The 27,678-nt window shown below is 35.7% G+C and overlaps 1 protein-coding gene across 3 annotated transcripts in view; it reads left to right on the plus strand.

The window, feature by feature from the left end:
• Positions 1 to 27,678, plus strand: part of RALYL (RALY RNA binding protein like) — a 584,866-nt gene that overhangs the window by 418,183 nt on the left and 139,005 nt on the right. The window contains exon 1 of one of the 3 annotated variants that reach the window (XM_074354903.1): positions 7,373 to 7,503. The exons of the other annotated variants lie outside the window; for them this stretch is intronic. Coding sequence (XP_074211004.1) covers positions 7,467 to 7,503 — 37 coding nt within the window. The 5' untranslated portion in view covers positions 7,373 to 7,466. Of the gene's footprint in view, positions 1 to 7,372; positions 7,504 to 27,678 lie in introns of those variants that run through there. 3 annotated transcript variants of the gene reach the window in all.

Genomic DNA, 27,678 nt, shown 5'->3' on the forward strand with positions numbered 1-27,678 from the left:
ATCACAGCTCCTCCCTCACATAGCTGTTTTAAGATTAAATAAAGTAACGTAAGTATATTTTCTGAAACAATAGCAATAAACCCAGCAATTTAAACTGAAGTAAAATCCTGAATAGTGTTCTGGCACAAAGTGAGCACTTAATAATTGTTTATATAATTTGATTCAATTTTTATAGTTAATGAACTATTTTTAATTAAAGTATCTCATATGTATTTACATTGCTTGCATTACAAAACTAATGTTGGGGGACTCTAGGGGTAATGATGTGAAATTATAATTTTTGATCTTAGCCATCGTAAAATAGACTCTTTAAAGCGGAAAAGTAAAGTGCTAAATCCTGTGGTTCAGCCTTTTTTAGCATCATGTACTTCTTCCCTGGCTCGTGCCAGTAAGAATTTGAGGTGACTAACTCCTCACTTATACTCCACTATACATGTATACAATGAAGTATAATTTTATACAGATAAAAGCCAGCAAGAGGATAAAACAATACAATAGAAAGATAAGACCAGATGCTTTAGTTCAGAGACTAGAAGTAAGAGGATCGGGGCAAGTTGGATGGAAGAGGCTGAGATAGAATCAGCCAGAAAAAGAGAAAGACAGTAGCCTGAGAAGCTCGCAGTTGGGGCAGAAGGATTTTCAGCCCTTTATTTCTCCATGGAGCTCTGCTGCGCTTTGCCTTCCTCTGCTTCAGGTACCGCTTGGTGGTCACCACCATTGCCTGCATCTTCTCTGCTTCTTTATGCATCTTCTCCAACTACATTCTGGCTGCTGGAGTATAACTCATCCTCTGGCCACGCCCAGACACTGTTTTGCTAGGTAGCTCTACAACTCACAGCTCTCTGCTTTTTAACATAAGTCTGTGGGATATGGATAGAGAGGTTGGTAGAATAGATAGATAGATAGATACATAGATAGATATAGATAGATAATAGATAGATAATAGATAAATAGACAGATAATAGAAAGACATAATAAATAGATAATAGATAATTGATAGATAATAATAGATAATAGATAAATAGATAGATAATAGATAGATAGCATCTATATATCCTATTTTATAAACTTTGTTATAGTGAAATCCTATACATAATTTTCAAAATCATGGAAACTATTATGACTTTAAGGATGTTTTAATTTCTCCCCATTATTCCTTATAAATTCATGTGTGTCCCTCCACCTCAAGACACAGTGGAGATGGCGTGTCTGAGATAGAGTTGTGAATTACTCAGCAAGTGTTTTTCACAAAAAAAAAAATATTTCCAAGGAACATGGTTCTTTGGGTCTAGGATTACTACATCTTTTGTATGTAATTTGTTAACAATATGTGTTGAAATATGTTGGAGTGAAGTAAACTATCTACACAGACATACATAACTCACTTCATACTTTCAGTTATGATCTCTAGGAAAGTCAAGGTCAATTTAATTGTATATGATATAGTCTTCTTTTTAATTTTTTTTCTAGTAACCATTAGGTATTTGGATGCATCCAAAGGATATGATTAAGAAGATAGAATGCCATTATCCTTGAGATGATGCAAATTTATCCAAATATAAATGGGAAAATAAGACCATTAAAAAGATAAAACTAAGTCGGAATAATCAAATTAAGGCTAAAAGAAAAAAAAAAAGATGACACTGAGATAAGGTAGAATGGAAACCATATAAAGAAAGGGAAGTGAGCAAAAGTGAGAATGCTTAAAAACAATTGCTATTAAGGAGATTTGGTGAAAAGAAAGTCACTTGTAATGTGAGTTATAAAGGAGAAATATTTTAACTGTATTGAATACTTGTAAGTATTAAATGTTTCAAAAATTTAATGATTTCAAAGACTTCTTTGATATTAGAACATAAGGAATTGGAGAAAGGCCAAAGAAATGAATGAAGACTTAATAGTAAAATCCAGTTATAGTTTACAAAAATCTCTTGGAAAAGTCTTTTCCAGACAAAAAAAAAGCATTTCATGAACCAACCTGAAGAACACAGAATTGATCTCTTTGTTTATTATTTCACTTTCAGCAACAGTTAAGTATAAAGAAGCATCATTCTGGAAATTTTTTCCATGATTTGAACCAATATTTCAAATGAAAACTTGGACCGAACATTAAATTTTATGCTTCCCTTGATTTAAAAAGAAGAGTGATAAGTATATTGGAAATACGAGGTACTAAATGAAATGAAAAGATTTCTTTTGCTGGAATAGACCCTCGATATTTTAACTGATAACTATTTTTAGATTGTCCACTAACAGGAGAGCACTTGACTTTGGACAAAGAGATAGGGGTCCAATTTCAGAGGCATTAGGCAAGACAGTAAATCACAGTATAGACATGTTCAAGAGATATAGATATCTTTTCTTAAATCCTTGAAAAGATGGATCAATGATTGTGCTGGGGTTGAGAATTATTTGGATGTTATCTCTGAAAGAACCTGAGGAAAGGACTTCCATCAAGAATTTATAGGGACTGTTCTAACAAGGGACTGTTTCCGTGAAGAAAGCAGGGTTCGTATGTGAGAGGAGAGGAGGCACCGTTCCCACAGGGACAGCTGGCAGCCCAGCCAGGGAAGGACAGAGCTGGTCCACAGCGGTACACCCTGCTGTCGGGTGATAAGAATGACACAAGAGAAAGGTTAACTTTCTGTCCAAACCGGAACAAAATAGACCAAAGGAGAGTTGTGATATCACTTATATCATTTAAGGAAATAATTTCAGAGCTAGTGAGTTCAGGGCATAGCTCTGGGATAACTCCTAGGGAGGGAGTCTGGACTGAAGCCTCAGCTGGAAAAACGTGGTTCAGGTCGCTTGAGGTCATGCCCCTCAATTCCCTTCATTTTTTCCACCCAGCAACCTTCTAAGAGCTGTCTGTTGCGGAGGGTGGAGCAGACATCTGTAAATGAGGAATTTTGGCCACATAGCTCCATTACACCTTGTCAGTGTTAACATTTTATTACTCTAATGATTCTCTGAAATATAGTTATCACATAGTTCAAGTGAAATATTTCTATGTGGTCTACGTACTGTGTCTTGATAAAATTCTTGGAAGTTTTGTCAAAATGAACACATGTTGTAATGTTTAAACCAGACAAGGATGTTAGAAATCTGGGTGAGCTAAAGGTTTGATACTCTTGATGTTCTTTAAATGTTCTTTTGCTGTTTTATTTGGAGGAAAGCATGAGGGCCTGGCATGGGGAGGAGAGATGGGGGAGGTGACATGTCTGAAAAAGGGAAGTCACCACTGCTGCAGAGGTGAGCAGACCTGTCTTGTCCCAACTGGTCCACTGTGCTTCTGAACTTGAATGTCCCTGCCAGCAGCCAAAGCCCTGCAGTTAATTGCATTCACCCTGCTTAGAAGTTAGTTTAACACCACCCATTGTTATGCAAACAGTCCCTTGTGGGTCTCCATCCCTCATCACATAAACAGCTACCAAAAGTATCTCTTCAATTTAACATGGCAAGTTACTGGGCACAGGCTCTAGAAAAAGACCAGCCAGTCCAAAGCCAGGCACTACCTCTTGTTCAGAACATGTGAGAACAGCCTCCTTTTACTGAAACAGAAAATGAGGATGAGAATAATTATAATATGAGGATGAGGATGATAATAAATCCATCATAGAATTGTTTTCAGTATTCAGTGAGGAACGAATGTATTTTTGGGGTTTTTGGGGGGGAGGGCGGAAATTAGGTTTATTTATTTACTAAGTGGAGGCACTGGGGATTGAACCCAGGACCTCATGCATGCTAAGCACACCCTCTACCATTGAGATATACTGTCCCTGGAGTAATGCATATTAAACTCTTAGAATAGAGCCTGACAACTAATGTGAACTCCCTAAATGAATGTCAGCTCTTATTAAACCCCAGTGTTTACTCCCTGTGACAGTTTCCAGCAAACGTTGTTTTGTTGATTTCAGTACATTACTAGTGACATTATAGTGACCCTTTTACGTTAAATCTTAAGCAGCTACCCATTGCATTGACCCTTAATTCAGTCCTAAAATCACACTGGTCTAGTTCTCAGCAAGATGCTCTCAACACAACTATATAAGTCATGTGGTGTCCCTAAATGTCACCTGTACTTGTCCACATTTGGCTAAAGTTTACTCAATTCTAAAACGGGGGTAGGGATAGCTTAGTAACAGAACTGTTATGAAGATTAGTGACACAATATATATTTAGCCCAGTGTTTGACACATAGCACATAATCTTTCTTCTCTGTGCACATGTGTATGTGCGTGCACACACACACAAGCTCAGTTCCTCCCTCCCTCTCTCCCTCCCTCCCTTCTCTTCCTTGCTTTCTTGTTTGCATTTATGGTACTATTACTGTTAAAAAGGCATCTCCTCTTCTTAACTTTGCTAGGTACTTTCATTTCAAACCAGTTCCTTCTACCAGCAAAGGAAAAAATGTTGATATATCATTTGATTTTAGATGAGAACTCATCATCCTAATTTATCAGCACTCACTGAATTTGTGTTCAAATATGGAGTGTTAAGACTGATCCAGTTAAAGGAAGGCATATTGCAGGGCAGGAGATCGGGAGATAGTTTATCAGTCAAGTGATACTTCTTTTGACCTCTGACATTACAGGCATAAAGCTGATTTTGAAGGCAAAACAATTTTCTTCAGTCTAGATTTTTGAAGAGGGTGGGGGAAAAAAAAGAATGACATGCCGTCACCCGTCCTCTGGTCACTTGATCTTTTGTCCGTTATCATGTCTACATTCTTTCTCCCCATTCTTTTGGCTGAAAGTCTCCTAGATTCTGCTCTCACTAAAACCCCTCCACTCCCTCAGCCCCTGCCCTGCCTTTCTCTCATCTTTCTACCTCTACTGCAACATGGTACCCATGAATTTGGCCTTAATTTATCAGGTATTTTTGAGATCCCCAATTTTGATGATTTAAAACTTAGGATTTAAGCCACTGGCCCTAGATATAAATTCAAGAGTGGATGCTGCATATGCCCTGGGGTGAGGAAAGTAATGGAAGGAGTTGGTGAGGTGGAAAGTCCCATATGGAACCCAAGAAAGTCACCTTTGGTACAAGGTGCCCCCAACATTGATATGTATGAGTCAGGATATCTGTTTTAACCTGTATCTGTGAATATGTGATGCTGATTGAGGCTGCATACATGAATGACATTAATGAAATTGTTACATGGTCTCTGAAAAAAATGTTCAGATTGATGTTAATTTTAGATAATGAAGAACTAACAACGTGAAAATAGAAAAGTGACTAATTTGATGGTACCATGCACTCTTGTTAAAATTAATGTCATTTGTGTTAATACATTGTTAGGCTATTTCTGCCCAATAATCATTAATGACATGTTTCATCATATCATAAATATATATACCACAAATGTCAGGCAAACCCTGTTTTAATTTTGTTTCATTGTAGTGGGGTTTATGTTTGTTAGTCTTATGGGATGAGTAATTTTTATAAAGAAGAACTTGCTTCTTGGTTGTGATTTTTGTTTCGGTCAATTTAAAATATATCTTCATACCTCTGGGAATAAACAATTTCATCCAAATCAGTGAACTTCCTTCAGACAAATCTTGCGGCCAAAAGATAGACATGAGATGACAAGTTATCTGTGTTAAGTAAGAAAGTGATTTTCATCAATAGAGATGACTTTGGCTATTGTACTAATTCATTGAAAAGTAATCTGTGATCATGTTGTTTTGTATAATTTAAATTTCTTCATTAAAAGTCATTTATTCAGCAGATATTTACTGAGAGCCTACTTTGTGCCGGGCACCGATCTGTCCTCTGGACGTACATCTCTGAGGGAAAGCAAGCCCTGCCCTCTGGAAGCTTACGTTCTAGTGGACAGAGATGGACAGGAGGAAAACAAACCAGTGAATTACAGATTGTGTCAGGTGATCACAAGGTGCTATGGAGGAAAATTAAACAAGTAAAGGGTTGTGGGACATAAGGTGTATTATATGTCATTCAGAAAAGACCTACTTATTTTACTTTTTGAAATATTTTAATGTCACTATTATAGAAAACACAAGGGGAATTCTCCTGGTGTCTCATGTTGCATGAAGGTAAATACAGATCCTGATTACGCCTTATAGACAGAATCGTGGTGATCTTTGACAAACAGCCTTCCTAAACAGTAGTTTGTTAGTCCAAAGTCAAAGGAAACAGGAGAGGAAGACTGCTAAAAACTTGTTCAAATGGTATTCTTGGTATCTGTGACTAGGAAATGCAGTAATTACTTAAGTACAAAAATATTCATGACATTCAAATAATCCTTCTATTAAAAAGAGCTGTGGTGATGCTTACCTCTTCCTGTCAGTGAGTAGCCTGGGTTTGCTAACACTAAAAAAGAATTCTGGCAGTGAAAATGTCTTCTGTTTTTGGCTGGAAGATGAATGTTTATGTGTAATCAAGGATTCTTATTACATTGAAATTCTGCACGGAGGTATAAAGCCTTCTGGATTTTCAATAAAAACTGCACTTCGGACACCCTAATGAGCACATAAAGGAGATTTGGGGTCATACACTCTGGTGGGGTGTTTGAGAGAGGCAGCACCCCTGAGCTTCTGCAGGATACCAGGCAGGGGTCTCAGAGCAAGAGTTGTACTTTACATGTAGACAAACAAAGACAAAGCTTCCATGGTGTCCAGTCGAAGTGACAATGTACAGATAAGGGTATGGCCAAAATACAGTGAAAACAGAGGTCTGAGGACCAGGACGAGAGAGCAAGGTGAAGGCGGGGGAAGCTTCATATAAGGGCCTCTTTCTGGAGGGGGCAGAGTGCAAACATAGCACAGAGTAGGCACTCACTAAGCCTGAGACCCTACTGTGTGCCCCTCTCTACTAGGAAGATACAATACCCGGATACACAATGTGAAAACATGCAATTCTTGCTTTGCCTGAGAAGCAGTCCATTTAGAGAAACAGACAAAACTACCAGCGATCATTGCTTTCGTAATTGAACACACTGAGTGCACTGGGAGCTCGAGTAGGAAAGAATTCAGTAGTTTCAAAATAACATACAATTCTAAATATTATAGGCTGGCAAAAAAGAGATACGTACCCAGAGGATAGTTTCTAATGTCTGTAAATATCAAACAGGGTTTCTTATGTATTTCATGTTTAGATTCTCAGTTTTACTGTCCTTGCTAAATCTGTGAATCCATTCTTAATTCACCACTGTTTTGAGCACAGCACTTTGATAGTGGAGATTTTATTAGAGAACTTAACTGCTAGCAGTTGGGGGGAGGTGAGGGAAATACAGTTTGCTCAGGGAGATTTGCATTAGATAGAGTAGTCACAGTAGCATCTCCCCTGTAATTTTATGAGAATGGTATTACCCTGGCTTTCGCTGTGTGATTGCTGGTTACCTTCTGTCAGTGAGCAACAGTCTTGCTGCAAAGCAGGAGCACAACCCGTCTCTTTGTCTCCGTGGTCAAAGCTATCACTTCTTAGAAAGTCGGATTTTTTTCAGAATGACCATGTACAGGAGCAAACGCAGACATCAGAGATGTAAGTAAATTCTGACCCAACTTTTTCATGTGAATGACTGTGGTGGGAGAAACAGACTTGATTTCTTAAAAGACTAATCATGACTTCAGATATATCCTGGTAGTAGAAAAGATGCTGTAGCTTTTTTCACCCTAACCTGTATCTTTATCCCTGTTATATGCTTGAAAGATGTTGTGGGGGGAAAGGGGCTAATTCACTTGTTACTATGGAAACCTTTGGAAAGGTTTACAGAATCAACAGAGAAACAGATCAAATGTAATTTCAGTCTAGCTCAGCACCCTTCATACAGGCAGCTTCACTGGATAGTTTCTCTCTGTCTCTCTCTCTCTCTCTCTTTTGCTTTTTCAGGAGTGATAGGTTTTCTTTCCTAGAAGTCTATCGATAGCTTTGGGAATCTAGCCTAAAACTTCTATTTATGCAACCGATTTTAATAACTCTCTGGAGAAAAAAAATAGTTCAGAATGGAGGGGAGAGAGTTAATCGTGAATGACAAGTGGAATATTTCACAGGATATTCACTGCCAAACTTCTTGGTCCAGAGCATATTGGTAACATAATTCACCACAGGCACCGTTTCAAAGGGTTAAAAGGAGTCATGTGTCATCTACCCTAAAGGGGACTGATTCTGACTGAAAGAAGCACCCTGGCCTAAAGTCCAGGACAAAGCTGATTATGGAACTGAAAGCCATTAGGGTTTAGCTCAAAATCAAAGAGCCTTATAATAAAACTGTGTTTTACGGTAAAGCAAAATGCCTGTCATGGACAGCTTTCCAATCACATCTCTCTCCAGTAAGCCCAACTCGTTATCACTTTATCTCTTCTGTTGTTTAAAGCAATTATCACCATATTTAGCCCAGTGTGTCCTGTCACTGACTCTGTTGGTCGTCTTAGACACGTAACTACAACTTGTTCCACAAGCAAAATCTACACTTCTTCATTATTTCTATAATGTCTTTAGATGTCACCAAATATTTTAAAACATAGAAAGATTGTCAGCAACAACTATTTCATCAAAAGGCCAAAATATGATAGAAATGTGATTTTTTAGAGAGTGATGTGATCTTTTTTTTTTTTTATCCATTCTTTTAACTTAAGACCTAAACACTAACAATTCTCTTGTTCAAAGAAGTTTTTTATGCACCACAGAAAGCTCTGAGGGACAGGACTGCCAGTTTGATTTTATTTGCCTGATTGCCTTTGATGCTACTTCCTTCTTGTGATTGAGAAACAACATATAATAATTGCTACTTTTTTAAAGAAGATGATGGGGGGCAAAATCTACAAATATATTGCTGATTAATTCCCTTGTGATTTCCTCCCACAAGAATGAATCTAAATTATGTGTGTACTTGAAAACCATCTTGCGCCTACCTTTGCTCCAGTATCTTTTGTACAGCCCCTCATTTTTTTCCATGTGAGTAATCATTGCCTTAAGGTACATGACAAATAAAAGATTCACAGAAAAATTGTACTGAGTCTCTCCCCCTAAAACATGCTTGCTAAAGTCTGCAATTAAGCAGCAGGAAGAAATTGTGAATTACATGAGACAAGTCAGAAGATGTATAATTATACAGGATGAACACAGTAGGGTGTACTGAATGGCTTGTTAAAAAAAAAAAACTAATGTGTTACTTATGGTTAATTGTATCAGCTAGCTGTATTACATTGCGTTAACTGTTTCTATATTCTAATCATATAAAATATCGGAGAGCAAGAATATAATAAAGTTAAAGTACATAGAAAGCTTAGCAATAAAACTGAATAGAATCCTTCAGTGAATTTCTTTCTCACACTAACAATATTTGCAAAAGTGGAATGTAATACAATCATTTGCTATCTAATGGGGACATAAAGATATCTGAATTAGCCCATCACCAAAATCTAGTGCATCTCCATTTTCAATCATATCTTTTATGTGTGTGTTTTTGATCATTTAAAAAGCACAAACTAACCTAGAGGCAACTGTAATCCAATTAAAGCAATAACTGCATACATAACAAATCTCAATGTGGGCAAAAAGGAAATTATTCTCATGATTTTTGTTTTACAAAGGAAAAGTACATAAATAAACTTTCTAATATCCTCATTCTCTAACAATTTAATATCTTATCCTTTTGCAAAAATAATACAACTTTCTTTTAGAGGACCCAACAGGAGGAACGGGAAAGGTGTACCTGGTTGTGCCAGGGGTTTGCAGAGAGAGAGGAAAAATACCTGTAGAAGACATTTTAAAGTGTAAATTCCACTAAACCTTTGAAAATTCATGGGGGACTTTGAAATCCATCCCTCACTCCTGTCTACGTTGGTTATTTATAACCCCCTCTAGAGGAGGAGAGGAAAGAATACTAACCGTTTCCTTGCTTTTGATGGAGCAATTGTTATGGAAAAGGAAACAGCTTCAGGGTTCATTCGCTAGCAGATTTTACCCATGCATATAACTGCATGATGACTTTCAATTAGATACAGAATTTGTTGAGTGCTATTAAAAAGCATCGGACTTTGATTTTGATGGAGCCAAACAGGTAGAAACTATTTTAAGGAACGCTAATACAGGTAAATTTGTGTTTAGAAATTAGGTTGAGGTGAAATCATCATTAGTATAAATAACTTTGGCCTTTGGCCTTTAAGGACCGAATTTTTCATACCTATTACATAGATCTATTTATTAGAATGTGCAGCTTATATTTAAATTTTCAAAAATCCATATCATGTATATAAAAGGGTCTACCTGTAATCCCCCTTCCTGAAATTCCAAGTGACCTTGAGAAAACATTTTGGGGATTTTTATGAGGCATAGAGATAAATTCTTAAAGATGAATATGTTTTGAAATACAGATTTAAGAGAGAAACTAGGGTAGATCCTCATGTTAGACACAGAATATGAAAATACTACAATCCTTGTACTACAGGAGAGAAAACTGTGCATGTCTAATTTTAGGTGCTTAACACTTTATCTTAGTTTACTAAGTAGGAATAATAATTCATTTCTGATGGCAAATGATATGTTTGGGTGATTTTATCAATCTTGTTATGGAAATACTTGAGGCGATCACTTCAGGAACCTAAATACTTGTCATAGTTCTCTGCTTGTAATCTCGGCCCACGTCTGCTCCCTCTGTGGGTTGCAATTTCTTCTACAACTTCAGCAGACTACACGAAGATATTCGCTAAGGTGTCTTCCATCTCCAACCCTCAGTGCTTTCACAACATAGACCTCATCGTGCAATGGTCCTACTCAAAGGTATGTGAGAAGTTCTCCTTGACTAGACTGTGGCTCTGGGCTCATGGGCTTCATGTGACCATGGATTTACTGCAAGAGGCCCTGGCGTGCATGTGAATGTTCTCAAACTGCCTGTATAAGGATGAAAACTACCTAGATACACCCACAGTTATACCACATACACATCCATAGATACACATACGCTATCTTTGGCTTCTAATGAAAACGAATGTATTTCAAAGGTGGTACTAAATTTTTCATCTCTTTTAATGCCGTATGTTTTACATTTTATTTTACTATTTTACATTTAATATATCACACAAGGATCTCATTGTGTTTCAATGTTTTTAAAACATGTTCTCATATTGTCAAATATTGGGAACCACTGGACTAGAAAATGAAATGCAAACATGACCTTTTAACACAGGCATTTACATCATTGTCACTCACTGTAGACTTACTTCCTGATACTATGTTCTGGTCTTTACCAGGCTACTGGATTACCTCCCAAGTTCATCATATATTCTCTTATCTCTGTGTCTCTTCCTATAAATCTTCCTGTTGGTGGCTGGCCTTCAGTTGCATCTTCATGTATAGAAATCATCTCTGGTCAAGGTTTCACTCAAATGTCATATCCTTCATAAAAGTTCCCCCCAGTTTTCCAAGTCAAATTTATCTTTTTCTTCTCTGTTTTCAAGATGCTATATTGTAATTTTATTTACAATATTCTATATTCTTTCTATATTCTGTCATACACATTCAAAATTATTCCTTTATTCCACTAATCTAAGGGTTTTTTTTTTTCATGTGAGGTACCTTTTATTCTTGCTTGAAGCATTCTCAGAGCATAAGGCAATGTTTTGCTCATAACAATCCATCACTTTCTAATAAAGTTTATTTATTGAAAGAAATATGTATTGACCACCTGTTATATTACCTTCCAGACACTGCTCTAGTGCTTTGGCTGTAGCAATGAACAAAACCAAATTTTATTGGAGAAGGGGTGATGGCACACAAATAAATATACAATCTGTCATGTGATGCTAAGTACTATGGAGAAAAATAGAGCAAGCAAGGCGGAAAGGGAGTTTTGGAAGGTGGGGTGGAGACTTGCTGCTTTCTCTAGGGTAGTCAGGAAAAGCCAAGGTGACTAAAGTAACATTTGATCAGACAAGCAAAGGAAATGAGAGACTAAGCTCTACTTCCTGGATAGTTCAGGCAGAAACAGCATGTGCAAAGTCCCTGTGGTACCTGGGATAAAGGAGGACCACAAAGGAGGCAATAAGTAGAGTTAATGGAAAGATGTGTGGTCAAAAAAGCATCAGGGGCATTGGATGGCTAGAGTAATACATAGAATTAAATGGAATGGCATACGTTATATTTAACTAAATTGAGATATAAGATATATTTTCTAACTTTGAAGAAACACTATACTTCTAAATGACCCATGAAATATTTGTATTAAAATGACAATTATAAGAATGCTTTAAAATCATTACACTTCCTACTAGGCAAGGCATCCAATCATTAATTGGAAGAGAATCAAACTGTGGTCATCCAGAGTTCAGAAAAATATTATTTGAACAAGAATACTTTCTGATTTATCTTCTTATCAATATCTTTGAGTTCTTTATGTGTTAACAGTCTCTTTAAAAATTTTGCTATGAGGAAAGAAATAAATTCATAGTTTCATAGAATTGTTGTAAGGCGTCTTAAGTCATAGGCTGAAAGAGACAAGACAGCTGTCCTCTCTGGAGGACACCAGTAAATTCAATCCTTGATTTCTCTGTTATTGATGCTTATTGGGAATTCTGCTCTGACACCTGAAATTTCTCCAGTCTTTTTTTTTTTTTTTTTCCTCTCAAGCTCCTAATGTCATTTCTATAACTGGTGTGGATTGAGAATGTGTGACTTTATACGTTCCTCCGTGGAATCACATCTGCATGGATAGAATCAGGATGGGCTGACTGAGCATGCTCAGTGAGACCACAGTTGCCTGTTGGAAGCAGAGATGTGCAAAGGCTGAGTGGTAACACCCTTGAAACAGATCGACCTGATATGGAAATACATATTGGTCTGCCCACACCCTTAATCACTTGCGTTGCTTTTACAGGCTCCAGCCTGTGACTGGTCCCGCCTGCAGGAATATTTATTCACCCCTCCCCCACCCCACCCCCACCTACTCCATGTGTTTTTCTATTTAAGCAATGCTCTGCAAAGTCAAAGGTCACTTTTGTACATTTTCTTTTAACTTATCTACAATCAGAAAACAACTGGGCTATCATACATCACCTGCTCTTTTAGTTTCTCCCTTCTAAGAATCCGTGCTGCCCTTATATCTAGACCTACATAAAAACCATGGCATTGACTCTGCCTCATGTTGTTCAGGTAAATAAAAGTCCTCTACCGAATGGCGTTTGTCTCTCAAAGAATGTTACAGTGGGAAGTAATGTCGCAGATTAGTATTTAATGGAGATACTGGGGTTTGTACCCAGGACCTTGTGCATGCTAAGCCAGCACTCTACCACTTGAGCTACACCCTCCCTCTGTGGGTTTGTATTTACTGACCACAAATGATACATGTGTGGCAACCAGACTCTTAGCAAAATAAGATTGGTGTTAGAGTAGATATAAATACAGCTTTTGAAGATACTGTCATGAATGCAGGGATTTTTGCATGAAAAGATGACCATTCAAAAGCACTGATGGATAGTGGGAAAATACAGGATGTAGTCTGGCCTATGTTTGGAAACTTAGAAAGCAACTTTCTTAAAAGTCATAACCTGGTGTAATTTCTGGACAGTCTATCTATTTGGTTGAGCCGTATTAACTTGTCATTTTTGTAAGTCAAATGGCAGTTTCACATTGTTAAATCTAAATACCAGTAATTACACAAGTTGGAAAAAAAAAAAAAAGGTTGGGGGGAAGGTAGATAAAAAGTCATCACACCAACACAGGCTGCCATTAAAAGTCAAGGACATTTATGATTAAGCTAATGATGAGTATTTGATATACAAAAAGAACAGAATTAAGTAAGAGAATGTATTCACTTGTGTTCTTTATGATACGTAAGGTTAAACCTACAGAGAAACTGTATTCAGCCTTGTCAGCATAGATTAACTAATATGACATTTTTTGCAAGGGACACATCCAAGTGGGCTTCAAAGGTCATTAAAACTTTAGAAATTGCCTATCTTCCACCAAATGTAAAATGTTTATTAAAAACTTTGAATTTTAATTTTACAAGATTTTATCATTAGAACTTTGCTTTCATCTAAACAGAAAATGTGAACAATTGTAAGGGAATTAATAATATCAAACATGATAAAAAGAACTTTTGACATTTATTGAACTCTTACTGTATGCCGAGTACTGTTTTAAGCATTTTGTTTTCCCTGACTAGTGTAATTTATGTAGTAGAGCAATAATTCAACACGTAAAGGCAATAATATAGTAGTCTATGGCACTTTTGATTTTCATTGCAATTTCAAAGTGTTATTTATGATTTTGGTATCTAATCTCTAGGAAATTGAACACATAAAGTTAAATTAAAATACATATTGACTAGGGTGAAGGAATAAGCTTATATGTCCCCTGAGGAATCTATGAAATTAACTTAAAAAAACAAAACAGTTTGATCAATATCCCTATTCTTTGAATCATTTAAAAACAGAAAAAAAAAAGAAGACCCTGAGGAAAAGTTTTACACGAATATGTGCCGATGAAATGTTCACATATGAATGTATTTACCTTGTGTGTTGTTTTTTTCTGCAAAAAGATAAAAGGTTTCCAGAACTTAGAAAAGCAAGATGCTGTGCAGTGATTTAGTAATCCATTGTGAGTCATTACACTCTTCTTGGTCCAGAACACCTAAATTGTTTGGCATAACCTTTTGATTCATTTTCCTTTTTGTAGTTATTGATTTTCTTGGCATTATTTACTGAATTGCACTCTCATTCTGTCTATGGGATTTCTGACACCTTTAGCTATAGAGGGCTACATTGTATATGCAGTAATGTTGACTCAGGGTCTTAATGGTCTCTTATCATTGACATTATATTATCTCTAGAACTTCATTTGTATTTTAAAATAATGATAAAATTCACATCTATTTCCTTAAGCTCCTTATAGAGAGTATGGTGTGTATTTTTGTAATGTTTCATGCCCTGAGCTGCTTTTCATTGGAAAGTATTATATTTTATATTATATGATTCTTTTGACCCTCAGTGAACTTGAAAATGCCTTAGAGGAACAGCTGGATGTATTTCCTTAAATAAACACACATTGTTCTTCAAATTGCTAGTATCTATCTTCTTAATAGGCTCCACAGGCAATGGAAATTTTGACTTTGAAGTCACCTCTGCTGGGTTCATGTAGATGTCTGACTACTTTTATACCTTTTTTCCTCCCATAATTGAGAAATGTCCTTCAACTCGTTTGTTTTCAAATGTACAGCATATAGGCATAACTTACCTTTATCTTTTCTTTGAGATTATAATATTTTTGGTATTTTATTGTATATGATAATTAAATATAACATAAAATACAATATAAAAATGTCCTGCACCTGTAAATGCATACAGACTACCTGAAACATTTAATTCTCTCTAATGTATAGTGTCAGTAATCAATGAGAGGCTGGTTCAGAATTAAATAAAAATACACAAAATCAGAAAACATTTATTTTTAATTGGAGTGCAAGGTAAAATTCACTTACTCTTTCACTTAAGTTTTGCTAAAGTAGTAAGGGGGGAAAATGGTCACTTGAATTTTAAAAGTGGTCATAAAATTTTTCTCAGCACTGAGTCTGGCCTCCCAGAACTACTTATATGAAGCTAGCCTTTTTCTAATGATCATTTCCAACCAAGATGGTGCACTCAAATTTGATTAATGTGCTCAGCGTCTCCCAAAAAGTCTGTAGCATTGATGCTCCATGAAGGCTTCTAGAATTTGTTTATGCAAGATTTAGACAGGAAAAAAAATTCAGATTATTCCCCATGCCAGTTTTCTAGAACCCAAGCTACAATTTGAGAGAGGATGCTATTTTCAACGGACATGAAAATTTACTCGAAATTGAAAGGAAACCGAACTATTTAAAATTCTATAAAAATATTCTTTGTTACTTAAATATTTAAGAAAGAAGTTGATAAGCAAGCACAGAAGCAAGATATAAGAAACTGCGCCACGAAGAGGATAGGTATGTTTGTTGCTAAGATTTTCATTTGGGTTTATGGAAATGGGTTTCTGCACATTGGGACCAAGCTAAGTTAACCAGTTCTCTTACAATAGAGCAGTAGTCCGTCAGGTTAAAGACACTTACTAAGTTATTTCTGTCCTATGGAAACAACCATCTAAGGTACTTGTTGGGGAAACTACTAATCGTTAGTAATACTATTTCTCCTAGATTACTACTGACAGTAATTAAATCAACTGTTGTAGTGATTTGCCACGCACTTCAAACCCGATTAAGTCTGGCCTTGTTTATACGTACATTAAAGGACCAAGTGGTTTGGGGTCTGAAATTCTCAGTGAGTTGCCCACATCATTAAATTTTATCAGTGTTCACTTAGGAATAGATTGTAGGTTATAAGAAATATTTGCTGCAATACTTTTTCCTCCCAAAACAGGTTCTAAATATTGTAGTTTAATGGAGTCACATCAGTTATGACAATATAACTTTATTTTGGGACCAGGATCATTAAACCTGGAAATGGATAAAGTATGCTGCGATGATGGCTACATCCCACCATCTTTGTTCTATTCACTGGTGCAGACTGATGTTAAAATACGACTGTCAAACATTCTTTGTCCTTGGAGACTTCCTAGTACGGTGGACATTTTTTACACTTTGCTGTACATTTTAGGTACTTAATAACAATATGACTTCATAACACATACTTATCTTGGCCATACTTATGTGCTAATAAAGTTAGGTTAGGGTACTCTTTGTGAAATTGTTCACTACTTTCAGTTATTATTGAGTTCTAAGGATTATTATAAAGTGGAATGACTCAAGAAAAATTACAAACCTCGCCCTTAATACTTGTCATGACTAACAGTTACAGAATTTTTGTCATAGAATAACATTTATGTCTTGGATATATTTCACTGTCTTCCATCTAGAAAAGTAAAACAGTAAAGATCTCCAATTAAATTATTATGTAATTGTTAAGATTTTGTTATGTTTATTGGATGATATATATGCCCTAATTTAAATAAACTTTAACTGCCAAGTTTCCTGAACAGCTAAGTAAGCCTAGAGGTAATTTCAGTTGACAAGTGAGCATCATCACTCTGTGTCACCAACTAAACGTGTTATTAGTTGTTCCTTTCGGTTATTCTGCATCAGTTTTTACATCAGTAATAAATGAAAGCCTTCATATTATTTATACATCTAAACTGTGTTACTTTGTTGTTATAGGTTGTTAGAGTGAACAGATTTTTTAATCATTGCATTAAAATATATGTTAAGAAAGCATTGTCTAATTCTATGACTTAAGAAGACTTACAAGGCACTTTTTTTTTAACTGTTTCCCTGTTATTTTATTGCTTTAATAATATGGTATTATTCAAGGCATATTATCTTCACTAGTTGAAAGGACAAAATTAGAATCATACGGAGAACTTTCTTGGTAATTCAGTTAATTTCCTGTTTTCTGTCTTTTTGGTGACTTTTTAATAGTCATATTGGCTTTATTTTTCCTGCTGATTTTTCTTTTGTTTTTAATGGAAATATAGTCAGTTACAATGTGTCAATTTCTGGTGCACAGCACAATGTCCCAGCCACACACACACACACACATATACATACATTCATTTTCATATTCTTTTTCATTAAAGGTTATTATAGGATATTGAATATAGTTCCTTGTGCTATACAGAAGAAATTTGTTTTTTATCTATTTATATACATATATGTTGTAGCTAATATTTGCAAATCTCAAACTCCCAAATTTATTCCTTCCTCACCCATTCCCCTGGTAACCATAAGATAGTCTACTATGTCTGCGAGTCTGTTTCTGTTTTTACGAGGCATTTCTTGATCAGGTATTATCTTACTTTGTGGATTCATTTCTTGCCATTCCACTTTGTGTATTCCAGTTTAGTGTATGATACCGAGTTTTCTTTCTGTTCTCTAAGGAATTCTTTCCATCATTAGCACCTCATATTGCTTCTTCTATTTAGAACACCCTACCCTATTATTTTAGTTAATTCCTACGCATCCTTTGGGAGGCAGCTTAGGCAATCACCTCCTACTGATTAATTTCTCGAAGATCAACTAGTAAAGTTGATCTTTGTGTGTATTTCTTTGTACCCTGTGTGTGCCCCATGTGTAAATTATAATCTATCCAGTCTTCTGGCTACACCCCCTGAGGACAGAGGCCAGATCCGCTTCTTCATTGCTCCCTCCCCAGCATGGCCTGGCTCTAGGAAGCCCTCAATCAATCATTGTTGCCTTAGATATGCACCTGTTTCAGCAACTAGAAAATGCAGTTATTCTCCCCAAATAAATCACTATGATGCAGTCTATTGATGAAATACCTTTTCCTTTTTATATTCACAAATGTCCATGGATTGAGTTTTAAAGATTATTGTAAAGTTCACATGCTAAGGCCTTTTTGGTCTCAGCTTTTAGAGTTATTTTGTCTGCTAGCAACTGTCATATGCTTATTTCATAAGTGGCATTAAAGGGAATCTAAAAACACTTACATTATGTCTTAGGTAATTTAATATTTACCCAAAATTTAAGGCACACTTTGGAAGTGACATGAAATGCATATGATGGCTTCCTCCCAAGGATTTCTGTTGCACTAATCATGGAGTTAGTTTCTAGTTAATGTTTCCAGATTTTTTGTATCATTATGTTTTAAAACTCAAGACTAATAACACATTCAGAATTAAAACTTGCTTCTCTACATTCTCAGTTTTTCCCCCTATCCAGAGTTGGCTCTGCTTCTAGGTTCCATTATTTGTTAAACCAATTTTACACCAGTTAGAGAAATAAATTGTTCGTTTCTCCACAGATTTGTAGCTATTAATCTCAGCAGTAACTCAGTGATTGATTTTTTTTTTCAGTCATCAACATCGCAGAGACATAGACTAGAAGGAGTAACTAGAACCAATTCCAGGACCTACTGGCTGGATCTATAAAAGTTGAGGCTTCATACCATATGTAATACATCCGTGTTACTAATTTGTGATGCTACTTTTAAACTTGGGGATAGAATTAGAATGGTCATATAAAGTAATTTCACTGCCTACTCTCTTATTCTCTTCTTTCAACGTCCTTTCCGTTATTCTTGCTACTGAGTAGTGACATTAACTGGAAATTCGTGAATTGTAACTAAAAGTGACCTCATTTCCAAAGCATTTGAAGTTATTGCAGGTGAAGGGTCTCTCAAGGGCTTTCAGTGTTTCAAAAATGTGGGTGTACAATGTGTCAATAATGAAAGCTGCACATTAAATTGACCTGGAAGGCTAGAGCACAAACTTTTCTCTCAGCACTGGCAAATTTCTGACATAAAAGCTTAGAATGGAACAGTTGAAAAGAAGCTATTAGAATAATGCAGAGACTCTGAAAGGATTTCCATGCTACACTTTTTTTTTCTCTATTCTTTTCTAAGTATAATTGAGATTTCCAAGAATTTTTACTGACAAGTCATTTTACTTTCTGGACTTGGTAACTGCAAAAAAGATAAAATTGTTAGAGGAGCAATAAGGAATTCAACAAAGAATTGAAAGCAAAATGTGATGTGCTTGATAAATTAATTTCATTCTTATCTTAGTTGGTTAGAACACCAACCCGAAGGGTCGAAGGTCATAGATTTGAGCTTTTTGTGGCCCGGATGGTTTAACCCTGTTTCTGGATCATGGACCACTGTGGTCACCCTACCCAGCCATCCTTCAAAGAAGGACCAGGTTCCAAGATAACACTGACAAAGGAGGGAAGACAGACCAGACTAGGGCCACTACACATCCATCAGAACTACAATGTCTCAAAGTGTGTATATATATACATATATGTATATATATATAGTCCTACTTTTACATATATATATAGTTTGTGCCACACTGCTTGTGATGCCTTCATCTACAAAAGAGAATACACTTCTATTTGAATAAAAAGTTATTTGTCTTCATTTTGATTTATGAAGGCAGTAAAATTCAACCACGTTAACTTTCTTTTTGATCAAGTGTAAAGCCTGCACACTTAGAATTTCACAGAATACAGGTATCTACCATTTCAAAAAAAATTTGTTTCACAGAGGGATGTGAAGTTAGTCTCAATATTTTTCATTATAGACTTTTAATTTCAGCATGCATAAGTTAAGGATTAGATAATTTAAAGGACACTGAACTACCAAAGTATGCTCTTATTTTTTTCCTTCAAGGCATCAGAATGAGTGTGACTAAATTTCTCTCAAAAACTGTAGTTTGCTTACCATGAAAGAATCGAAGAATCTAAGATGTGTTTCCTTGAGAAAGGCTTAGGATGGGTTCGGGTACTGCTCTGAGCAAGTTAGTAGGACAATTTCCAACTCTATCTAGTTAGAATGACAATATACCGTAGTATTGTTTTAATAAGCACATGTCTTAACACCTACACTAACAGTGCAAACCACAAGCGAGGGATTTACTTCCAGTTTGAACAAAGTTTATCATATTCGTCACACTCAGTCACAGCGTTTCATAGACTTGGATCTGGTTGGACAGATTCGTGAGGACTTTCATTTGAGTCTGTGCTCCATTTTTTTATAAATGTAACCTAACAATGACATAAAATCAAGCAAAGAAACTGCAGAATCATCTAGGCTAACTTCTTCATTTTCTACAGGAGGACAGGGATTGTTTTATTTGCCCATCAGAAATGATGACCAATAACTGCTTGCCCACCTTCCTCCTTTGGGGGGGTAGGGTTTTATTCCACACCAGTTATTTCATTTAAAAAATAATATTCTTACTGAAAAGTTAAGGCTTAACAGATATACACATGATAATATTCTTCTCCTATACTTAAATAATGAACATCAATTTTCAAGTTCCTTTTATTAGGACAATATTCTGTCTTCTGTTTACAGCCACTTTTTCTAATTCACCATTCCACCACATAACTCTTTCCTATATGTGTTTTCCATCATCCTTTATTATCTCTATTAAAGTGTTTAGCATACTGCAAACTATAGTTCTTTCTTTGCATAGCTCTTTCTAGTAAACTATGATAAATACAACTAGATTTGTTTTTAATCTTTGGATCTTGTACCTTACCTAGCTCTATACCCTGCTCATGGTAGGAGCTCAATGAATATTTTATGAACGAATAAATGAATGGATTCACTAATACGATGAGTCTTTGGCACTAGTTTTTATCTTCTATTTTTATTATATTTTTAACATATATACTTACTGTCAGTAACATAGATAAACGAACACATATATTTACCTTCTAATGAAATTGTCCAGGAAGGAGCCATCATATTCTTGGAAGTTTTTTTAAAGTGTGCATGGCAGTTAATATTTGTGAATCTTGAACTCTCAATTTATCCCTTCCCACTCCCTTTCCCCTCGGTAACCATAAGTTTGTTTACCACGTCTGTGAGTCTGTCTCTGTTCATTAGTGTTTACTGTTTTTTTAAGATTCCACATATGAGATATCATTTTGTAACTGACTATATACTTCAATTTTAAAAATGTACATGGCTAAAAGGTTTAAACCTAAACTCCTTTTCATGGTTGGCAATATAGGAACTACTTCAAATTCATAATTTGAAAACTTTACCTTATCTGTTGCTCAGTAACCATATAAAAGACAGGTTTCATATCAGAGTTAGAGACAACTTCATCATTATGTATTCACTCCTTTGGAGTGCTAGGAAAGTTTGCTAAAGATACTCAGTTAGCCATCTATTTATCTGTGTTATAGGAACAATGTCCAAGGCTCCTGACCTGCTGTTCCAATTTCTAGCAAACTTAAAAAGTACCATCTTTGTCATTCATTTAGAATCCATCTCCTCTATCTCTTTTGGCCCAGAGCCCCAGGCTTTGATCTAGGACTTCTAAAGCAACTTATTTTGGCCTCTCTCCTCTATTACTTGCCAAATCATTATAAAATGAAATAAAAAAAGAAAAAAAAACTCCTCCATATTTTATCAATGTAATTTCCAAAATTCTCAGTTATTCCTCTGGATCTTATTTCATCTCCCCCCCCCCATATTATGCACATTACACTGTTTAAGATTTTATTTCCCTCATTTCCCTGGAATTTGTTCTTGGAAGTTCACCAGGTAACGATCAAATTAGTATTCCAAAATAAAACTCTTAAGTAAAAGTGCTCTGTATATTTCACAATGCTTAATTAATCTTCCCCAATGGAACACTTCAATGTTATTTTCATAATGGGAATAGTGTTATGAGCTCTAAGAACATTTTATTTTGCAATCACTATTTAATTATGAAGCATAGCTTCATTCATTCTTTTCCTTGATGTGCAATCAACCTGCTGTTTATCATGGTCTGAAATTAATGGCAGGTAAGGTTGTTACATATACTTCAATTGTATGTATTTAATGAATATTCTATAAATTTCCCACTGCTTAAGATCTGCACAAACCAGTGCTATTTTTCAATCGTCTAAGCACCAATGTTATTCAAGTGCATTGTGTCAAAATGTCATTTTCACTTTTCAGGAAGTTTTTTTTTTTCAGGTTTTTTTTTTCTTTCTAGATATAACATAATTGCCAAGGCCATTAAATAATATATGAAGATACATTGTCATGACAAAAAACCAACCAAGAATGGATATAGGCCACACTGGTTTCTTTCCCCATGACTGTAGAAATTTGATTTGTGATAATGGTAGTTAATTATTTTGAACAATGAATCCAATCCATCTAGTCAGTTTACCAAGGAAAAATGATAGTATTAAACAAGAACTTGATACGATTGGAATGGACTACTAAAATAGATTAATTAGTTTGATACATGCTTTAATCAAAAAGTGCTGTCGTGTCTTTTGGTGGAAAATACATCTGTTCATGTGCAAAAGAATGAAGGTTCTTAAAAAAAAACTTAATTTTCAGTTCCTTTAATAACAGTTCTAACATTCACCATGGTCTAGCTGAGTGTGAACATTATGTAGTATATGTCTGTGAGTCCTTCAATTTAGAAATACAAGTTACTATGAGAGATAATAAAACTGCCAGAACCCAGATACGTGAATCTCATAGTGAATGATACAGCTTCCTATATACTCTGTTCATCAACATTAGAAAAGATGAAAAGCATAATCTAGTGGTAAACAACCTGCATAAATATATTTTATGTTTTTTTTCTGGATGCATACCGGAATAGCAAACACATTTAATAACATCGAGCAATCTAGTTTGAAATCATCAGTTTGCTTTAAGTTTAAAACGAGGATTATGGAAATCTTTATTTTTAACAAGCAGGTAGGTTTAAATTTTCATTGGATATAAAACAATAAAATATTACTACTTCACAAAATTTTAAGACAACTAAAGTATTTCTTTTTTTAGTGAAGGAGTATTTTTCTTAATTGAGGCAGTCAGTTTACAATGTTGCATTAATTTCTGGTGTGAGGCACAATGCTTCAGTCATACATGAATATACATAGATTCATTTGCATATTCTTTTTCACCATGAGCTACTACAAGATATTGAATATATTTCCCTGTGCTATACAGCATAAACTTTTTTTATCTATTTTATATATACCAGTCAGTATCTGCAAATCTCAAACACCCAGTTTATCCCTTCCCATCACCCTTCTCCTTGGCAACCACAAGTCTGTATTCTATGTCTGTGATTCTGTTTCTGTTTTATATGTAAGTTCATTTCTCTCTTTTTTTTTTAGATTTCACATGTGAGTGATATCATATGGTATTTTTCTTTTTCTTTCTGGCTTACTTCAATTAGCATGACATTCTCCAGGGCCATCCATGTTGCTGCAAGTGGCATTATTTTATCATTTTTTATGACTGAGTAGTATTCCAAAGTATTTCTTTATTATAAAAGTAATGTCAGATATTTAAAATGGCCTTACAGCAACTTGAATATATAAAATCAAGAATAACCATAATTTTGAATAACTGCATAATAGACAAACCTGCTTACTGATAGCAAAATTGATCCAGATTACATTTATACAACTATCTCTTTGGAGGTGTAGTCCTATGAAATGTCTTTCTTACAGATAATGGTTGAAAAATTAGGTAAAGTCCAAAAGAGATCTTTTAGTCACTATCTAACAGTTTATTTGGGTTTTGTGGACTATAACTAAAGGATAAATATTAATCTAATGTGATTTAAACTCTATTTAGACTTTCAAAAGAGAGAAAACAGCATGATGTCATTTTTAACAGCAATGTTTATTAAACAGAAGTTGGTTTAAATTCATGTTTGGAAACAAAATATGCAACATCATATAAGATTATCTATCTATCTATCTATCTATCTATCTATCTATCTATCTATCTATCCAATATAGAAGGAATCTATTACTCATGGTATAAGAAAGCCAATTTCCAGAATTTGCTTTTTTCCCTACTTTTTTAAGATTTTTACCAAGTTTATTTTATGGCTCCAGCCCAGGTGACTTTCAGCTTTTAAGTGATAAAAGCATTAAATTTTATTCATATATTTAGCAAATATTTATTTAATGATAAGTGCACTGTGGTAGGGGCTGTAGATATTCATGAGGTGATCTCCATCCTCATGAGCTTTACACAAATACAACACAAGTTGTGCACAAAATTCCCTTGTCTTCCTGAGAAAATAAAATTATTTCTGCCATGGGTATTTAAAACTTGAAGGACAGGTAGATTATTGGTAATTAGAAGTAGGGAGGAGGGTCTATAATGAAACAGAAATGGAGAATTGGAAGATACTGGGTATGTTTAGAGAATAAAGAAGGGTTAACTTTATGCCCGAGTTAGAACTCTTCTTAAATAGCTCTGCTGGAAAGAGGGTTATGCGATGTAAATATGAATAAACATAAGATTGGACGATCTCCCGTGGTTTACTTGAAGTGTGACGTTCATTCTATGGTGATAATGACATCAACTATTGAGTGTCTCCTAAGATGTATGGGGCGTGATTCTAAGCCTCTGAATGCATTATCTGACCGAGCTTCCCAACAAGCCGATAAGGAGTTATTGTGTCCATTTTATAGAAGAGGACACCAAGCTTTAGAGCCATGCAGTAGTTACTCCTAAATTGGTAAATACCTGAGCTAAAATACGAAACAAAAGGAAACAAAACACCCCCCACCCTTTTAGACTCCAAAGGCTTAAATACACCCTTACTATATTTCTATTCCATGTATCATCAGTGAGGAGCTATAGAAGGTTCTAAGCAGGACAATGAGACATGATAAAAATAGTAGTTTAGGAACACTGATCTGCCAGGGGTGTGTCACATGATTTGGATGTGGAAAGACTAGAAGTAATGACCCCATTCATCTTAGTAGAGGAATAAAATAATAAAGGCCAGGAGTTGGTGGTGGTAGTGGGAAGGGAAATTAAAGAGGCTTATACAAAAAGGGGGATGAAACACACCAACTTGAGATGACTGAATGAGTATGTTAATGAGTAAGAAGAAAGGGGAGTGGGAGAAAGAGGAGGATGCTAATGATGTTGGGTGGGTGGAGGAGGAAGGGGAGAAAATGGAGATAGTACAGGAGGAGAGAGTACCGGAGAAGTAGGGGCAGAGAAGACAAAGTGAGGAGGAGGAAAAGGAGCATTTATTTGCTGAAAAATCCCATTTGACTTGAAAAAGTCAACTGAGCAAGTAGGCTGCATGGAATAAGCATTTACTTTTTATGATAACCCTACGTGTTAGATATTATTACCTCTACTTTGTACCAGGGGAAATGAAGGCTTAGAAAATCTTGCTTACCTCTAACCACAGCACCTATAGGATAATGAAGCTGAAATCTGCACCCAGAGTTGGATGGCGGAGCTGTGCTCACACGGCCTTCCAGTAACTCTGTGTGGTGAGCAGGGTGGGATTGTAACCCTTTTCCAAGAATAAAACTCAGAGAAGTATTTTACCTGAGAGCCTAGAGGAAAGTTTTCTGCTTTAAAAATCTCCCTCTATTTTGGAGTACGAAGAAGCAGCACACATAATGATTATGCACAATGTATCAGGTGATCATCTTTGAAGTCTCTTTCTTCTTCATCCTCCATCTTTAATCCATCACCAAACCCCACTGATTTTATCTCTTAAATTGCTCTATAGTCCATCCACTTCTCTCCACCTTCACACCTACCCAGCTATTGCAAGCATTAACTACCTTATACCTGGGCTACTGCAGTAACCTTCAAAATGGTGCCTCCCCCATCTCTTATCTACATGCTGCAGTTGTTTTTTTTATAATCTAGCCAGTGTCGTGTTTCAAAAATCCAAATCTAGTCTTCACATTCAGAGTAAAAACAAAATAGTGTTACAAAACACCTTTAATGACTTTCTATTGCCCTTAGAAAAAGATGAAAGTCCTTCAGCCACCTACAGGGTACCTTCTAGGCAGGCGTGTCCTCCTCTGTACCTTCACCCACATTCTGTGTAACTCTGGTGCCTCAGCCGTGCTGAGGTCATTGCCCATCTTGCACAAGCTGGGACTCCATTCACGGTGTTTCCATTTCATAAAATGCTCTTAACTCCCCACCCCCACTCCCCACACTTTCTTTGTTTAAAGCACATTTCTTGTCCTTGAGACCTCAGGTCAAATGCAACTTCCTCAGGAATCTTCCTTGATGCCCCAGAGGTTTCCCTTCGATACAAGCTCTCTGTGTGTTCCCTGCGTAGCTCTCACCTCTGTTGGTAAATATGTATTCACAAGTGTGTTCTTCCCATTTGTCTAGAAGCACAAGGAGAGAGAAATCACATGTCTTACTCACCGTTTTATACCCTGAACCTTCACCGAGATAGAGTAGGTGTTTAGAAAATATTTGTTAAGTGAACCACAAATGATTAATAGCCCTGTCTGTTTATATACCAGCCCCTCCATTTACTAAATGCATGACCTTGGGTAATTTTCTTAAACTCCACAAGCGTTTCTTTCCCCATCAGAGAAAAAGAGATGGTTACAATCCAATGAGTTAGATTGTTCATGTAAAACTCTTAACACATATAATGTTATATATGTTATTATGCTATGAAAACATCAGACATCAGAGATCTCAAATAACAAAGCTAACATTTATTGATGGGGAAATGACTTTTAGTATAAATTAAATAAAAATAAAATGCATTTTAATTTTTGGTAGTGCCTAAAAAAGATGTAACGTATGATTTACTTGACAAGGCTGTTTTTTTAAATTGAAGTATAGTCAGTTTACAATGTTGATTCAGTTTCTGGTGTTTCAGTCATACACATACATACATATATTCCTCTTCATACTCTTTTTCATTATAGGTGACTACATGATATTGAATATAGTTACCTGTCCTGTACAGAAGAAACTTGTTGTTTATTTTATATATACTAATATCTGTCAATCTCAAACTCCCAATTTACCCCTTCCTACCCCCTTCCCCCACTGGTAACCATAAGTTTGTTTTCTATGTCTGTGAGTCTGTTTCTGTTTTGACAGGGCTGTTTCTATTATCATGATTTTAAATGCTTATTTTGAAAATTAATATACTTTTTATTCTGGCCCTTTTGGGGCCCAGAGTCAGATATTAGATTTGGGGAAAGTCAAAATAACCATTAAAAATAGAGCCTCTGGCTCATCATTCTCTGAAGTTATCTTTTAGGTGTGCTCACACTTACTGCTGTCAGGTAAATGGAGACTATGAAGAGTGTTTAAATGAGCAACTAGCTTACAGCTTAAGAAACACATATAGAGAAACAAATCTGGTGTTATATTTAGCCTGCCATCTAACATTCATATGTCATTTGTTTCAGATCCCCAGGATAGACCTTCTCATTCACCTATA

This window comes from Camelus bactrianus, chromosome 29 (genome assembly GCF_048773025.1).
Source record: "Camelus bactrianus isolate YW-2024 breed Bactrian camel chromosome 29, ASM4877302v1, whole genome shotgun sequence".
Classification (NCBI taxonomy): Eukaryota; Metazoa; Chordata; class Mammalia; order Artiodactyla; family Camelidae; genus Camelus; species Camelus bactrianus.